The sequence below is a fragment of the Eimeria maxima genome, genomic scaffold, assembly GCF_000499605.1.
Source record: "Eimeria maxima Weybridge genomic scaffold, Emw_scaff283, whole genome shotgun sequence".
Classification (NCBI taxonomy): domain Eukaryota; phylum Apicomplexa; class Conoidasida; order Eucoccidiorida; family Eimeriidae; genus Eimeria; species Eimeria maxima.
In genome coordinates this window covers 1-17793 of record NW_013565679.1, presented here as the reverse complement: position 1 = coordinate 17793, position 17793 = coordinate 1, and the positions used below count along the sequence as shown (strand labels likewise).

At 49.1% G+C, this 17793-nt stretch overlaps 4 protein-coding genes across 4 annotated transcripts; 2 read left to right on the top strand and 2 right to left on the bottom strand.

Moving 5' to 3' along the window:
• Nucleotides 1–2642: 2642 nt before the first annotated feature.
• EMWEY_00026190 (40S ribosomal protein S3A, putative) lies at nucleotides 2643–3987 on the bottom strand (the record flags this gene model as incomplete). The annotated part of the gene is made up of 4 exons (XM_013481147.1): nucleotides 2643–2752; nucleotides 2873–3108; nucleotides 3227–3500; nucleotides 3825–3987. The coding sequence occupies 4 exons, from the start codon at nucleotides 3985–3987 to the stop codon at nucleotides 2643–2645; spliced, it is 783 nt and encodes a 260-aa protein (XP_013336601.1).
• Nucleotides 3988–9009: 5022 nt separating this feature from the next.
• EMWEY_00026180 (calcyclin binding protein, putative) lies at nucleotides 9010–10744 on the top strand (the record flags this gene model as incomplete). Its single annotated transcript, XM_013481146.1, has 9 exons — nucleotides 9010–9138; nucleotides 9278–9325; nucleotides 9467–9519; nucleotides 9648–9732; nucleotides 9843–9912; nucleotides 10061–10110; nucleotides 10261–10386; nucleotides 10487–10525; nucleotides 10688–10744. 9 exons carry the CDS (start codon nucleotides 9010–9012, stop codon nucleotides 10742–10744), a joined length of 657 nt encoding a protein of 218 aa, XP_013336600.1.
• Nucleotides 10745–11038: 294 nt separating this feature from the next.
• On the bottom strand, nucleotides 11039–12116 carry EMWEY_00026170 (40S ribosomal protein S15, putative; the record flags this gene model as incomplete). Its single annotated transcript, XM_013481145.1, has 3 exons — nucleotides 11039–11152; nucleotides 11335–11658; nucleotides 12114–12116. 3 exons carry the CDS (start codon nucleotides 12114–12116, stop codon nucleotides 11039–11041), a joined length of 441 nt encoding a protein of 146 aa, XP_013336599.1.
• Nucleotides 12117–17130: 5014 nt separating this feature from the next.
• On the top strand, nucleotides 17131–17496 carry EMWEY_00026160 (hypothetical protein, conserved; the record flags this gene model as incomplete). Its single annotated transcript, XM_013481144.1, has 1 exon — nucleotides 17131–17496. The coding sequence occupies one exon, from the start codon at nucleotides 17131–17133 to the stop codon at nucleotides 17494–17496; it is 366 nt and encodes a 121-aa protein (XP_013336598.1).
• Nucleotides 17497–17793: the final 297 nt, after the last annotated feature.

Here is a 17793-nt window from a genome sequence, read left to right as displayed (position 1 = left end):
AGCGTGGGGTTGTCAGACGTTGGGCGCAACAGTGCGTGAGCCTCCCTACTATGTGCATGCTGCCGGTTGCGCCGCGGTGTCTCGCCAGCTGGGTAGAAAGGTGCAATGGTCCTCCATGATATATGCCCTTGGCACGTTTTTATAGCATGGCAAAGTACAAATGATTGGAGGTAGAGCCTGTAGCCGACAAAGGCGGGAGGAAGCGAAGTAACGGAGCAGGCTGGCTGCAAGCGGGCTGTTGAAGAACGAAATTGCCTTTCTAGTGGCAAGCGCCCTGTTCCGCAAGCAAAAAAGGCCTACAGTAAGTGGTAATGAAAAACAGCAAACTACAACCCGCATGTGAAGGACGGTGAGCCAATGAGCTGCCATTGGCGGGCGCACGGCCAGTAACGAGGGGAGGGAGGGCAGCGGGGAGGGCGGGGGAGAGGGGGGACCTAGGCAAGGCATCGCTACCGGTTCATTCACGAAGGACTGGGTCGTTTAGAAACTCAAAACACACACAGTTATGCATTACTTTGCAGAACAAAGCACAAAAAAGTTGTGGAGTCGAACAGTTAACATCCTCGTCGCAGACAACCCGGATCGTCGGAAAGGAAGGAGGCCCATTCTCGATTGCTTTGCCCCCTATTCTTTGCCATTTCAACTAGTGTACACTCACATGCTACTGCATGCAGGCCAGTCTTTAGTGTGTTCTCTAGGCTGAGGGTGCTCAACATAGCTAACCAACCCATTAGCCCAGCAGTATGGGCTTTGCACTAGGACGTGCAGTTTTGGCACTGCGAATATAAAGGTCCGATCATTGGCTAGCCCACTCATACAAAGGTTACGGGAGAAGTGGGAACTGCATGAATAGTCATACATTCTAGCTGTTGGTGGCGCTGGCGCTGGGCAACCTTGATGGTTTGCAAAGCCCCTGTACACTCACACGAGTTTGTCCTCGTGATTGGTCAGCGGTGAGCTAGACTAGCTTGACTCCCAGCAAATATCAACACAGCATTTAATGAGACGACGAGCGGGGTACACACTGGGTGAGATCATACAGTTTCGTAGCTGTCTTGGTCAGCGGCCCGCGGCAACATGCCAGTCGGAACAGAGACGTTATCCAGGGAAAGAAGCTGCCTCTTTTCAGCTTGCGAGTTCCAATAGTGGTAATCTACATTCCTCGAGTTCCAGTCTTTATTTAGCTGCATTTCCCGAGTTCCAATCTTGCTAAGCTGCAATCACCTAGTACCAATCGCAAGCTGCATTCCCCGCATAGAATAATAATTGCAGCATGGCAAGTTATACGCCTGGACGGCACGACAGACCCTTTGGGGCTCCTCTCACTGCTTTTACAGCCATAGTACTTCAACTAATCGCTGCCCGTGGTCAGCTGACCGCCAAGCAACCTGTTATAGTCTGGGAAGTCTGACATAACTGACGAAGGGTTTAGGTAGTCTTTTTGTCATGGAATGTGAGGACTCCACAATATACTGGATACACCTGCTACAGCATCATCGAATAATCTAAAAAAAACGATTCCTTACAGGAATATAAGAAGGAGCCTCATATAACGGTCATCGGCACGTTTGCCTCTGCGCTCAACCAGGAGTTACTCAAACCTAGGAAGCTCCGGTGTCCGTGGGTGAAACCACTCGACTTTCAGCTGCAAAGTGCTGGATTGCACTTGCCATCTAAATTATCGCCCTGGTCCAGCAAGCAAAAAACTTCCCCAGCTGTGTTTCGTACAAAGGCGAGGGAAGGGAAATTGTCTGCACTCCTATGCATATCAACGGTGAACTAGTAAACTTCTCACTTTCTAGAAAAACCCCTGCGGATATTCAGCGAAGCACGCACCGTCAGCACCTGCTTTCTACACGGTATCGAACTTCTGAAGAACTGCCTCACTTCTCCCGTTACCAGATCATCACAAGTCCTGCAGTGCACATACTCCTTCTCCCCTGCAGCCATAGGGTTGTACGGTAGACGAAGGCTTTGAGTGTTCCTCTACTGAAGAATGCGCCCCACAAGCAAAGCAATCCTCTGAAATATACACCTCTCCTAGTGATATGATAGTCTGCCGGCGACGCCTCAAGGGCAATCTGAGTGCACTGCCTTCCCAACAACACACTGGACGTCCATTGCTTCTGCTCATACTTAGATGCAAGGCAGTATACACTCAGAGCACGTCAAACCCTCTTTGCGGGACAATGTACCAACATGCAAGCTTGTGGGCCTGTTCAGTCGTCGAGTAGCCCGTCAATACTTGGCATGCTGTTGGAAACAGACAACCCTCTGGTCGAAGACGTAAGACCTAGTATGGGCAGTTTGCGTGTTGTACCAATCAGCGTTGGTTCATAGTTCCGGCATTGCCTCTTCGTGAACTAACTTCGCTGTGCCTGAAGAGTGCCATCCGTCTACATAGACGCTGTTTCTTACTACTGACTAAAGTAGCACTGAAATGGCAACTAATTGCAGCAAAATGAACTGGGCAGTCTTGTGAAAATGACAAAATATGGAACGCCTTCAGTTGCTAAGTCTGTCGGCCCAGTCCACCCCCCCTTCCATAGAACCGCCTGAAAAGTAGCAGCCGCCTGCCGTCTACTACCGAGGCCCCAGCTATATACAGCTCTGGGAATGTTTGCAAGACGCCTGCTGCACAATTAGGCCTTGACCTCGGCAGTCAAGGTATTCTGTGCTGCAGAAGACTCCGTAACAACCTCCTTGCCGACATCCTCTCCAATATCGCCATGGAGTTCCATGAGTTTGGTGACTGCAAGAACACGCACAACGACCGCGAATTCCTCATCGGCCGCCGCAACTTCTTGTTTGCAGGTAACTTAAAATGGGGAGGTGCTGATGCGGAAAAAGCATGAAGGGTAACTCCACTTACGGTCAAACTTCGGCTTCTTGATGACCTTCACCTTCCTGATAAGCACGTTCTGTAGAGGGAAGATGCCTCTGCATGCAGCCTCAATGCTCTTGCCGATCGACTCTGGGATGAACTTCTTCACCAAATCGCGCAGTTGGCACTTAGATGCTTCAGCAGCCATGATGCTCACCATCTTCTTGCGGATTGCGCGGATTTGGGAAGACCTCGCGTAGCAAGTGCTCTTGATCTGGTTTGGTCTGCAAACAAAATCGCCAAAGCGAGCGCCGCATGAATGCCAAAATTGTGCTTTTCATATATGCTACACACCAGTGATATTCTCCAGCGATCATCTGATCCCCAGTGCTAAAATCTCACCGCCGTTCAGTGAACGCAATGCAGAACATCCGCAAAGTGTATCCATCAACTGTCTGCACATCTACGAAAGCCTCAATAAGCGAATGCCATTTCCTGATCAGAGAGCAAAGCTTATCCCTCGTAATATTCATGCCGTGGAAATCTGTAAGGCAACTGCGGCCCTGGATTTCTTCGCATTGCAGCTTTATTTTCCGGAAACCCTGATCTTCATCAAGGTTCAGGTCTGCCAGGTTCACTTCGTAAACACGTCCGCGGAGAGAGTCCACTGCCAATTCTGCACACACAACGCTAGCAAAAGGAAAAACTATGATGCAAAACGCCTAAACTAAACCTAAGTCACGAACCCTCGTGGGTAGTGTTTGAGTGGCGCACAGAGCACAAGCGGGGGGTGTGCTGAAAAGAAATCATGACGAATACAGAAGTCGGGACTAGACAAACGCCACAATCGAAAAGACCAGAAATAAAACTGATTAGCAGTTCGTAGAGTGAGACAATGGAGGTGAAATACTTCCTTCTACTGCACTGGCTGACGGCCCCGCCCGCCATGTTCGTCTGTGGCAGCGAAGTGCGAACAGGCGAATTTGCAGGTAACTCGTACTTGTTCCAGCAGATTTAGTCACGAGAGTCTTGCCGAAGTTACGCTGCTGGAAGAGGGAAGGAGCCCTCAGATTATACCACTCCTTCTTCAGGAAGGGGTCCCCAACTTTCTTCTTTCCTCCCCTCTTGCCCTTGCTCATGCGCTTATTCTTGCCAATTGCCATTTTCGCTGAGCTTGAGGCGAACAATACTAGGGGAGACCCGGTAAAATTTCACGTTTAACAACGATACAGCTGCAACAAGCTGGTATATCTCCTTTACAGCCCGAGAGCCGCCGTGGGGTGTCGCACCGGCACAGCTACAGCTCCTGCGCATGCATGCCCCACCGGTCTGCGGTCAGCGAATTAACCCAAGAAATACGGAAAGCAAACATGTCTACTACAAATTGAAAAAGAATAATTCATTGAATTCCGTGTAGTACCAATATATCATACTTCCGCATGATTTGCCTCGTTTTTTCCAAATTTTAATTTGCGCTGCTCGTGTAGTGCGCAGGCACTAAAAATGTGGCTCCTGGGTGATCTCTAGTAGCTCGTTGACCATAAAGAGAATGATTATGGCATTAGAAACAAAGAAAGGGAATGAATGCAGCTAAAGGTTCAGACAACCGAGCACCGTAGGTGGAGCCATATGTTAGTAGGGTAACCCCGCCAGCTGCCACTATCGGCAGTGTTGCGCATTACCTAGTCACTACTTGGGCACCAGGTAGGCCCTTTTAGATATCTGGCTGAAAAAGAAGTAGAATTATTACTATATAGGAGTATTATGCCTATAAATAAGACTTTGGTAGATGGAAGTTATAGGTCAGGCTCCTGACCGGGTCGTTACCGTTGATACACCCCCCCGTCTTCCTATAGGGTGGGAGCTGACACCCAGCCATGACTGGGGTCAATTCAGAACACAGTTCTTTACTCAATGAACTCACCCCTTTGATAGCAAATGTAATCTAGCATGAATTGGAACTTGCAGCATAGACTTTGGAGAATTTGGTTAGTCAGAGGTCATTCTCAGGTAGCCTGGCAGGACGAGATGCTTAGTAGGCACCGCTTGGGACGGTTGCGCACTACAGTTCGTCTGCGGAGCGTTTTGACTGAAACGTGTTCTGACCGCTCGCCTGCGGCACGACTTGTTTCTGTAGGTGTATCGCTTCTACAGGGTGTATATCCTTAACAAACGAACATATTGTAGTCGTTCTTGGAGGTCACTACGTAGGTTTCCCAGCTCCTCCACCCAGTCGTGCAACGAGATCTACGCTGGACCGCCAAACGTCCATATAACTTACGATAAGAATTCAAAGCAGTTGACCTTCTTCCCTGGCCACCAGTTGTTTTGAATGGAGCAGCTGAATTGCCTGGAGCTGCGGGGGAGGAGGCGGCCCGCCATTAGTGTGGAATGAGCACATGAACCGCTTGTAAGCCCGAATAGATGAGATTTGCGAGATTAACATTCATCAACAATACTCTACAATGTCGGCACATGCGAGCAAGTGTTTGCTGGTGCATGTGCGTGGGGTCTATTCCTAGCTGCATTGCAACCCGTAACACGCCACATCCTGTTGGACAGCTACAGACGCTTGAGCCGCTTAGCATAGTACGGCTCAGGACGCATGGAGACTCGGGGAGGATATCAATGGCAGGTAAGTAACTCTCATCTCTAGACTGGCTTCAGTGAAACTCGCAGTAGCCCTTGAATAATATCCGATAGCCGTGCTACACTTAGTAACGCTGCATAGTCCACGTCATACATGAGTGATGAACGAGGCTCGTCTTCATAGCAAGGCGTCCCGCTGCAGACTCTTGACTAGTCATGCAGGCGCTTAAAAAAGTACATAGCTGTGCAATAGAAATATTTTTGGAACTCCCAGATCCTTCTCGAATACCAGCCCTGTACGTCTCTAGCGCAAAAATATTGATCAGGACCTAACGTTTGATGTGAAAGCGCCTGACCTTTCGGAGAATCGACGGGGGTGAATCATGCACAATAGCTGCTTCCCATCCATCCGAAAATGAACTGAAGAATGTCTTATCCAATGCCGTTCACCCACATATGGCTGTGGCTCTGAAGTATTGGCAATGGAGAAGCCTTCTACCACTTCAGAGCTTTATTATCGTCTACAACCAGAAACAGAAGAACTCGAGTTTCTATTGGTATCTTCCTCACTAGAAGGCAGGCATGTCATTGACGATGTATCTGAGCAACGATATTGCTTTTCCTGAGCACATCCGGACTGCTGAACCTTTCTAGCAAGCGCTACGCTGTAGTTTGAAGCCTAGGCCGTCAAGGGAACAAGCTAGCCCATCTCTATCTAGCGCCTTATCGATAGCTTCCGTCGCCTAACCATATCTGCCAAAGCCTGGTGAACGTATGCCCCAAGTTTGACCCTCAATTCTTGTATCAGTGATATACTACAAGACTCCTTCCAGATGAAAGGCAATTGGTAGCCGTATGGGAAGCGGGGAGACGAGTAGGGGATAAATGTGTACTTGTCGCAGAGATGATGGAATGCAATTGCAACAAACAGAAGAGAAACGCCACACCTACTGCGCCTGCGTGCAAGAAAGGGGGAGGGTTTGGAAACACACTGCTGAAGCGTTTCTGCAAAAGGGGTTAAGTAGAAGACTCACATTCGTGTCGAAATTACCTGCCTCCCAATAAATAAAGCTGAACAGCAGGCTCTTCGTCCATTGGCAAAACTTCCACATGAACGACCTATTGTTCCTGGAAGCTTCCTAAGCAGCGCCAAATAGCCAACGATGACCAAAGGTAATACAGAAGCGGAGTTAGTGCATTTCAAATGATATAGAGATGGCGAGCGCTTCCTAGGAGGCCACTGAGGATGAGAACTTGCTACTAGCACTGCTGAGCACTTATATATTGATTGCCCAGCCCGCTGCTTTAGAACAAATGGAATACACGGTAGTGCCGTACTGCAGCGAATCGAATCTTATATCTTACAGAGAATGCATATATCAACACGTAAGCTTGATGGACGCGGGAAATGTTGCTACCTTCAGAATTCAGTGTTTGGACGGCATGCGCCACCAGGAGTCTGTTGGGATTTTGTGGCTCAGGCCCCTAGTGTGATCCTCTTTTGTCCGAACTGGGTATCTCTGAGCTACCGCTGGCTCACCCCACGTCGCATTCCCGTGGGTTCGCAACTGATCTTACTGAAGATACCACTCCAATCTATGACTGGTCGAAGAAACAAGGCTGAATACAACTTCACAGGGTGCAAGCCCCTTCAAGAATTCTCCCGTGGAATGCCCACGTCCACTCCTCTTCGTCGGTCTCATGACGACCCGATCACTGCGCATCTGCTCGCCAGTGTTCTCCATAAGCACCACTCCTCTGAAGGTCGGAGCGCCTCTAGTTGTAAACGATCAACTTTCTCCTGACTAATGAAACTCTTAGATTTTTCCGAGTCTTGCATTGGCTCCCAGCCACATCTACCCTCAGAAATGCGGTAGTGCCCACACCGCACCATACTCCGCCCCCTATCAAACTCTGCGACCTCACCAGCTTCTCGCTACCATGGCGTCATTACACCCTCGCCAATCGGGTTAGCGGGTTTTCCCGCCCTTCCTGCGTCCCCTTAGCAGAACACGTGTTCTGCGTGCTGCATCTGCTCGACTTCGTCCCTAATGGACTCAACATCAGGCTGCACCCCTGTCTTCTGTGGGGCCTCCTCACAGTCAGCAGCCTCTTCCTGCGCTGATCTGCTCTCACGCTTCAGCGTTTTTCCCCACCTCGTGGAAACTGGAATGGCATGAGGTTCTGTCGCCACTCCGCACAGAATCCCTGTATACTCGTATGCATACTCATATGCATATATACTCATATATATAACTTACGTCGGGCCTCTCTACCCTCGTACTCTCTACCAACGGATTCCCCGCGGTTGCCTTCTCCACCCTCCATTTATCTGGCTCGCTGGCTGGCTCACGCCGGCTTGGCTACGTTCTATTCAGCAAGTGATCGGCAGATACTACTATCCTTGTGATGAACTTAGACAGTGGATCTTCGGTTGTGCCGCGGCTGATTCCCACTAACCATTCCACTATAGAATGGAGGGAGAGTGGAATCAACCTTTGGAAAAGGGGTCACTGGGTTGGAATTTTGTATATAGTTTCCCGGAACAGCCCCCATATGTAGTTCACAGCCCTCCTAACCTGTGCCTACTAATCGTCTCATAGCGTCTGGCTTTCTAACTACATCCTCAAACTACCTAAATTCTCCAAGTCAATAATTATAATTCCAAAACATGTTCGAGTATCTATTATAAACAAGGGAAGTTCCCAGAACAATAGAAGTCTGGGTTCGGAGCTTACTCCGACCTTCACTGGAGATCAGTGCCCGACCTGTAAGACTAACAGGAGATATCTACAACGACGACACAGTCAGGTGCCTGATCTATAAACCGCTGTCCACCTAAATGTCCTATTATCAGGAATAATGCTTCTATAAAATAATAATTCTATTTTTTTCCATTTAGACCTCTAAAGTCCTATCTGGTACCCAACTGGAGACTAAGCACTGCGCTACACTGCCGATGTGGGTGACTGGCTGGGTAACCTATGACTATGACTATACCTACGGCACCCAACTCTTTGAACATTTAGCCGTATTAATTCTTTTTCCTAGTTAATAATGCCATAATCCTAATATTTGTTCTCTCTACAATCAATAAACTACTAGAGATCACATCAGAGCCGCATTGTAGTGCCTGTGCACTGCAAGGCTCCAGTACTATGCACCTTGCCACAATTGGCCCAAGTGCAGAATCCTGTCGGCTCCATGACACTTGATCTATTTCCACTATTTGTTTTGTTGAGTTACTATATCGAGATTTGATACGAAAAGCAAAATATCGCACTGTACGCTCTCCAAATTGTGCCGACCTCTGGGTGGGGGGCCATCGACTGTCTTGCCTTCAGCGTGTTCAAGTGTTACTCTGGTTTGCCCTCTTTCCCTATTTGCTGTAAGTCTCTAGTTGGATGCGTGGTGGTCTTATAGAGGAGAGGCGTCCTCTGACTTCTGCAGAGGTGGTCGAGCAGGCGAAGTAAGCTGTGGCGTCTAACCGTCGGCTGCTCGCCAGGTGTTACTCTGCTGTTCTTCGCTGTGCAAGAAGGGGCCCACTAGGTATAAAATATTGTGCAATCACGCAGGCGCTTGGCAGTGAGCTTGCAATGGAGAACACGTTGGGTCTTCGAAGTGACCTGGAGGAGCTCGAGTCCTTGTTAAAAGTTGCCAGGAGACCATCCATCATCCGTATGCTCACTGAGCAATGCCAGCGACTGCGCGATCAGATCCAAGAGGTACTTCGATGGCATTATTCTTGCTGAACATGTCCCAATAAAGGAAGAGAGAGTTGCCAACCCTGCCTTCTTTGGCTCCTGTGCTTGGCACCCGGGATTTCCTGATTGGTGTTTTCCTTTGCGTCGGCTGCCTGTGTAGGCGGAAAAGTTGGAGAAGTGCGCTGCACAAGGCAGGCCCACAGCAGAGGTGCGTTAAGTTTGCTTGCCGAAGGGCACTTAAGCGATCGTGAGGCTCAGTTTGTCCTCCCTTCATAACGCAGCATTCGTTACCCAAATGTGGCGAACATACTATCCTTTGTAAGTTTCTCTACTACTTCTTTGTGTTCAGGTCTTCAATACAATTGATCGGTTTGCTTGGGATCAAACGCCGGCGCTTGTAAAGTGGGCTTGAGTCTCAGGTTGCCTCACACCGAAGAAAAGGTTGTCACTGTAGCGTCGTGTCGCGAAGGTACCACGACGGTGAACGTTTTATATACACTATTTTTAGTTATATATGTGGCCTTATTTAGGGTTTACGTACATCTGGACGGCCTGAACGACCTTTCGCCAGACGCGACGTGTGTGCGCTTCGAGGAAAATAGCGCAGAGCTGGTGGTACGTCCATCCTTCTCCAATTCCCTGTAGGCAAGGCAGCATACAGTGACTGCAACTGGCAGTTTACAAACAGCACATGTCGTTATTCGACGTGCATTTGCTATCTTCAGGTACGGAACCTGCGGCAGAAGAATTATACTCTCAAATTCAGTCCTCTTTATGCTCCAGTCGACACAGAGAGTATGGCTTTGCATTTGCTACGACGTTGGCAATTTCATTCCACTCGACTAGTAAATTAGGCGATGTGACAAAAAAGCTTGGGAGGCTATTTTAACCAGTCGAGCTTGTTACGTACACCCGTCCGTTCTGATTATTCCGCTTGTCTCAGAGTCCAACTTCACTGTTAAACGCGACACTGTAACCATCCGCCTGGCAAAAGTACGCTACTATCCTACAGGCACCTGTGAATTGATTAGGGCACGGAGCCGCTTAGCGATGCTGCTTGTTGTTGCCGACCGTTATGCGACTCGTGTTTTGCGTTTTGTCAACTCACGCTTTGCGTGCGTGCATTTGGTATGGTAAATGCAGCTGCGCCCAGGAGAACACTGGGACTCCGTAGCAAAGGCAACTCAAGCAAACGCAATGCCAAAGCTTGATCCGTCTGCCGATCCATCGGAGTCCATAATGAGCATGATGAAGAGCCTATACAACGAAGTAAGCCACTCTGTAGCCTCTCTGTAGAACGGGATCATCTGTTGCTCGATGTCAGCCCCCCTGAGTTGCCGAATATGTTCGCATCCTTCTGTAACCTCAGGGTGACAGCGAAATGAAAAGGACAATCGCAAAGGCCTGGGTAAGCAGCTGCGGAAGGGATCAAGAGTCCCTCTGTAAGCACCATCAAGTCTCATCGGAAGGCTGAGTAGTTGTTTCCTATGCTTATCATGCCGATGAAGGACTACTACATGAGTGCGAGGAAGTCGTATGTTGTCGCCCCGGGTTGCGTCCTTCTGTACAGACGGAGTCTCAAGAGCGGAAGATGAAAGGCATCCAACCTGGAGACGGCATATTCTGATCCACTCGTATTCGTCTACTGTACACCTAACTAAAGGCGGAATCGCTTCCGCACGCTATCGCTATTTTCTCCGAGACATTGCCATTTTAAGCCTCTGCCAACGTCTAATGCTCCGCTGTCACTTTAAAGTGCTATATAATGACTGCAGTAGCGGTTGCCAACTATGCTATTATAGAAGTGTAGGAACACTAAAACTCGAAACATCAAAAACAGAAAATAACCCCAATCGGTCCTCTGAAAACAACCCGACATGTGGGGCGTCTCCAATGGGACGCCACTGCTGCAGTCGGTATTTTACTTAAGAGGGATGAAACGGGAAGAGTGTGTGGCACCAATGCCGGGCTTGCCGTGGCGAACTGGCTTGTAGCTGATGGAGAACTCCCCAAGGTAGTACCCCACCATCTCTGGCTGCAAACGCGAAAAAATAATGGGCAACGGCACATCATCTTCCTCACGGATAATTTATGCCTTCGCGAGAGCAGCCAAGAGATGCCCACTAGCGCAAACATTACTAGGCGTCCCCTCATGAGGGAGAGATGATGGGAACCAACCAGAAAACTCTAGTAATGCTGAAGGCGACACTAACTTACCTTGATCTCAACATTGATAAATTGCTTTCCGTTATAGACGCCAACCACTGAACCGATCATTTCCGGCACAACAACGACATTGCGAAGGTGTGTATTCACTGGAGGGGGCTTCTCGCCATAGGGCAAGTCCTTCTTGGCGTTCCTCAGTTTGTTCATAAGCGGCAATGCCTTCTGGTTAATGCCGCGGCTGAACTTACGACGCTGGCGGGCGCGGAAGAGATCCACAAGCTTGTCAAGTGGGAGTGTGACCAGTTTTTCCAAGTCTACGCCACGGTAAGTGAACGTGCGGAACGTTCTCTTGCGGGGGGCCGTCGCATCTTCCGCCTGAACACCAAATACCGCAGTCTTTACCCGTCCCCCTTGTTCCACGCAGTCGTCCGGAGATCCTTAACAAGCATCAGACGGTGGAACCCTACCACTGAAGCCACAGGGACATCCCACGCGTATTGAATTCCAAGCCAAGGCAGAGCTACCATGTAATACCGAGAAATATATATAAGATCGATGCCGAAACTGGGAACCAAACAAAGTCCGCTTCATGCCTTCAACGCACAGTGCAGCGCCGTGGTTGAGGGACAATAACCGATGTCAGCTAAAGTTCATCGAACAAGAAAGACTATGTCAATTCAGTAACAACGCAAAATAATCTAATTCCCTCACAACGGAGAGGAAAAGGTGAAGGGAAGGCAACGTTCGCTGTGCGACACAGTACGAAGCGACTACAGAGGCCAGAAGACGCGGAAGGCATTATGCCAGCAGCGAGAAGCAATCCAGCCCACCATTTTGGTCTGATTTAGAATTAAATCGATGCGAAGGGTAAAGAAGAGAAGAAAACCTTAAATTCCGAGCAACAAGCGTCCTCAAGAGTTGCCTTGCTGGCCCCGCAAGCCCCAACATGGAAGCGATCTGTCTGCAGAGGCAGCCCCAAGCCCCACGTCTAGTGCAGAGGCACTACATGCGTCTGAGGTGTGCACTCCAGTAGCCTAAGGACAGGAGCGGAAGTAACTACTATAAGGTATTTAAGGAGTTAGGACCTTATTACTCAAGAATGAAATTAAAACTACTAAATATCCCAGGGATTAGGGAATCGTTAGGCAGACACAACTTAATGAGCTAGCCGACAGCGCAAGCCTCAGCGACACAGTACCTAGACCCTGAGAAGGCTCCCTGGTTTGATGTTTAGAGACTTAATAAATGGAAAAGGAATTAATATTATTAAATATATGTATGTTATAAGCACTACTTTATAGAGAAGCCACCTAATAAGGGGACTATAAGGGGGCCGGGCCAGCCGCTGAACCTACAGCACTCTGCTTAGGCACCAAGGTTTTGGGGATTGCTGGGCGCCGCGCTTAGGCGAGCGCAAGCCCTCGCCTAAGCATCTTGAAGGCGAGGTGTCGGATCGGCCTCCTGGAAGACCAGACCTATGTATCCAGGGGGACTGGCCTGTATGTAACCGGAGACGGGATCATGTTTTGGGAATTTAATTGTGAATAGAAGGAACCAGAGTGAACAGACTATGAAACTTAGCCACCTGTAGTCGTGATATGTTATAGGTACGCACAGCGTGGGGACCGCTGCGCACTACACCACCAAATCGCCCAGGCCACAAACGTTGACCTTACGTGCAACGCACATTTACAAATATTTGATTGCAGATATCAAGAAGGCACTCGAAACCTCCATTTTCACTTCTTCAGACCGAGGTAGCGGCACTGTTTTCCCATAACACAGGACGTGGGCCAGGTATGGTAGAGTGCTTTGCCTAAAGTACAACGTTACTCCAGGATCTTATCAATTGAATATTGTAAGTTGCAGTAGAGCAATAACAGTTGATGTGGGTCTTCTCTAAAAGCAGCTGAACCCATTGTATAGTCTCCAGGCATGCTTAATTGTGGGGCTCAAGCGCCTGGAGTTGCGGTAGTCAGGGCATAGCACAGTCTGTGCGACGAAGCGCAGATTAACCCTTACTGAGCCCGAGTAGACAAGCTTTGAACAGTTAAAACTCATCAGACCTCGTTTACAGTGTCTGCATATGCAGACATAAAGATCGGTTTGTGCTTGCGAATGGGACTGCCCTACTGGCACCTTGATTTGCATGAAGGTGTGTTGTCAGTCATGACATTTCCAGACATTTGAGTCTCTGAGCTCAAGAAACATGGAGGCTGTTCGCTCTTTTTAAGCAGCATTCATCTTCTAATGGCTGTGGTTCCATTTCAGATTACTATAGTCCACAGAAAATCCAGGCGCTGGCTACATATATGCGCCGAGTGCTTCAACAGGGCGTCCCGCTGCACAGCCTGGAGTAGTAACTTTGCTTAAATAAGTACGTGCATCTGCAGGAGTTCCTTTCGAAGTTTCCCAAAACAATTGTAGAATCCCGTCGGTTTACTATTGTTGAGAAAGAGATATTGATCCGGAATTTTCATCCGTAGAAGATGCGACCAACCCTTTCAACTTTCATGAGGAATGTCTTATCCAGTGCCGTACACCCACATATGGCGGAGGGTCTGTTGCGTTGGCACTGGAGGAGATTCCTGCCTCTTCAAACCTTTATTTTCGTCTACAATCATCGACAGAAAAACATATGTTGTTGTTGACATCTTCGTTATGAGCAGGGAAGGCACGGTAATGGCAATCGTGACTCTATCTAAGCAAGGATATTGCTTTTCCGGAGCATATCCAGACTGGTGAAACTTTCTAGCGCGCGCTACGATGTAGGTTCATCCCTACGTAGGCACGGGAATAGGTTACAGCAGATATGAGAAAGTTTAGCTGAGGGAAGCTATCGGTAGTGCGAGATGGTGCATTTCGAGATGTACGAGCCCTTGGTGAACCCAAGTCGGACGCTTGACCACACATTTTCCTATCAGTCCGACACTACAAGACTACCTCCACAAGAAAGGCAATTGGCAGCTGGCAGGGGCGAGTGAACTAGAGGATAAATGAATAGTTCTCGCAAAGATGATGGAATGGTATTGCAACCAACCGAGGAGAAACGCACAAACTACTAGCCTAGCAGACAAGAAAGGAGGAGGGATTGGAAGGACTACAATTTTCTTTCTGCACGGGTTGTGGATGAGATTTCCATACCCACCTTAAGAGGAAGGAAAAGGGGAAACAATCGGCAGCTGGGGACTCGGCACCCGGCAGGCGGAGAAATTGTATCGAGGGGCTGGCCTGCGTCTTCTGCAACAAACAAGGTCAAGTAGCTGATGGCTGCCGGCGTATGAAAAACAAGAGGGAGACGTTGAAGCAAAACGTCGAGGCTGGCTGCCATATTAACAACCCGGGTTGCCAGGGAAACGACGGAGCCCCAAGCAAAGTGCCACTCAGCGGTGGGGGCACAAGAGGCGACAGCGCCTCCTAAAGATCCTCCTTCGGTTGAGTCTATGATAATGCTAATTCACTGTAATGGACAGGAGTGGGCAGCGCCACTGGAAACAGTTTACGAAGTGTATCTGATGCCCGAAGCTATGGCGGAGAGATGCAGTCCACTTCACCCAATAGTGTAATTTGTGGGTCCACCGTGCGCGGTCGGGTAACGGGGAACTCAACTTCTCAACAATTTGGGCACAATGCGAAGCGAATCCAGTAGTGATTCACAATACCATTATACGGAACTTTTGAGATGGATAGGTTCACGTCGAGTCGATCCTAAGTTTACACTAGGCGACACGATTGGGTGGAGCAGATACGCACACCTGATGACAACATCGAGATGAAGGCGGAGGGAAGTGAGGAGAGAGTGCACATCTTAACACCTGCAACGACATGTTCATCTTTTGTGGCTAGAAGAGTGGAAGCACTGTCCCAAGGAGGAAGCAGCAAATAATCTCTTGGGCCCTGCAGAGGCGGTGCGGGAAAGGGTGGAGATATGTAACGTGGGCTTCTGAGGATCGTTTTGGAGTATATCTATGGGCCATCCTTGCTTCGTCGGCAACTACTGGAAGCAACAGTCTAAAGAGCACGGCTTAAGACTTTTGGTAATCTTCTCCTTTTGACCAACTATGAAGCCCCAAAATTCCGCATGCTCCGATGTGCTACCTATTCCTTTTGCAGTGATCAAACTCCACTGCTTTGCCTGCAGCTACCTTCTGTCAATCCCGTATGCATCAGCTCCTCCGAAGTGAACCGCCTGGGACATCGGAAGGGGCATGGCAGCAGCCGAAGTGAACGGTGTCACACACCAGAGTACAGCGGCGCATCGCAAAATGTATTATGGCGGCACTCAATATGTTTTGCAGAGCCGCAACAGGCACTATGAGCTGTCCTTGCAACACCAGGTCTTGAGCTGCTTCGGCAATTAACTCGTTGTCTAGGCGCTGGAGGCGGTGCTGCACATAGATGCAGTGAACGAAGAAGCAGAAGCAACCAAAGCCCGCCTGAGCTGCGTACAACGGAAGGAACTTACACCTCAACACTGCTGTTTCAGGGCTGATGGCGGATACGGGGGTGTGTGCTGCTTGCTCAAAGGAAGCAGCAGATGTAGCATGGCCTTGGAGTTGTTGGCATTTCTGTTTGCAGTGAACGCATGAACTGTACAGCTGTCCTAGTGGACCTACTAAACCAACTAGCTGCTCAGGACTAATGGAGACCTGGATATGATATGAGTTGCATGTAAGTAGCTCTCATCAAGTGTTTTGGCATCAAGCTCACAACACTCTGGACAACATACAGAAGTTGTGTTGCTCTGTTGGCTGTGTTACACACTCCGTTGGCCTTCCACACCCAGCCTGCACGCATGAATATATGCAAAGGAACTTTACGTTTAAGCAATCACTTGGCCTTAGGAGATATCTCTTGCGCAAGCCCAAACACGTTGACAATTGCCTCAATGACTATCGTTACATTCCCACGTGGCCACATGTAATTGACGAGCCGAGGCTGACATGGAACTACTAAAGGCTAGGAGGATGTGTCAATAAATTCTAAGTGACACTCCATGGAAGATTCACATTGAAAGATTCAAATTTTGTGCCTCTAGGTGAAGGGGTCGTCATGCTACTGAGTGCATAGGTGTAGCATCTTGCAATATAGGGATGTTAGTTCCCAAATCCCGCGACACCTCGATTGGGTCAGGTTACCACATGAAAATATTACAATCACATTAATGCAACTTAGCGTAAACTAGATCAAGCCTATGCGGAGTTTCAGGGCTAGTTGGCATTTCGCAGTGCCATCTCAGCCACAAGAGTCTGGCGTCCTCGCTCGCCAAGGGGGCTGCGGACTAACTTGAGGGCAGATTTCTTGGTATGGCTTGGCTTGTATTTTCAGATTCTAGTATTTTGTCCTTAGTAGGTAAATAATGAGCAGTGTCGCTCTACGATAAGGCTAGGACAGCATTCATCGAAAGCGTGGTAGTGCTGCTTGCCTCTTTTTCATCTTTCGGGGCCCCGCTCCATCTTCGTTTGGATGCATATAATCTATCCTCTCTCCAACCATTGACACGCTTCTTTAATAGCTTATTGCATGGACTTTCTCCCACCTGGATGCCTCCTGGATTCATACAACTTGGAGGACGTGAAGCACCCATCTGAGGGCCCCCCTCCCCCCGCTCCTTCTCGGCATTAGAGCATCAGGCAGTCCATCGAATTATGGCTCAGATTTTGTCCAAAAAAGCTTAAAGGGTACCTTTTTGGCCCGTACAGCTGCACTTGCTATAGTCTTTACTCTGGGTGGCCGCGATTGCTCGCTACCTGCTTACGGCCCCAGGCGCTTCAGTTTTCCCCACACTGTAGGGTCGATTGGAGAGGTCATGAGACCGCATTTATTGACCTTCCCATCCGCATAGCTATGGGGACACTTCAGAGACAGCTTGGCACTGGGCCGGCGGTCCGACATGCGGTGCTGGCCCTGCTCATGCTATGCCTGCTTTTCTTTCCGTATGGTTCCAGTACCATTGTTGCATCTGGAGGCGAGAGTTTCCCAGACGTAGCAGCACCGAGTGGTGCCGTCGATGCTTCTGTTCCTGGGACTCCTGCGCAGAATGGTTTGCTTCTGAATGAGGGAGCGGGCGCCAAGGAGCAAACATCAAATGCTGGTACCAGTGTCGTTTCGGCTGAACAGCACGACAAGGGGAATCTGGAACTTCTTAAAGCCCTGATACTTGAGGCGGATGCGACTGAGTCCGAGAAGCTGTCCGACAGTCAATATTTGTAAGCAGTTGAGGAGGGTAGCAAGTCTGCCACCTGTTTGTAACGAACTACAGGCAGTCTAACTACATGGCGAGTGGTTCCTGTTGCTCGATGTATGGCACTTTGAACTCATGAGGCTTTGGCAGTATTTTCAGACGCTCTGGTGACCCTGTTCAAAACTTCCGCTGGGCCGACATCCGCATTGTCTAGTGCGCAGCGACATTGTGCTGCTGTTTCATAAAGGCACGAACTGAAAGCTAGTGCCCTACTCCTAACTGTCTTCATACAGTGTATCAGTCATATATATATATATATATATTAT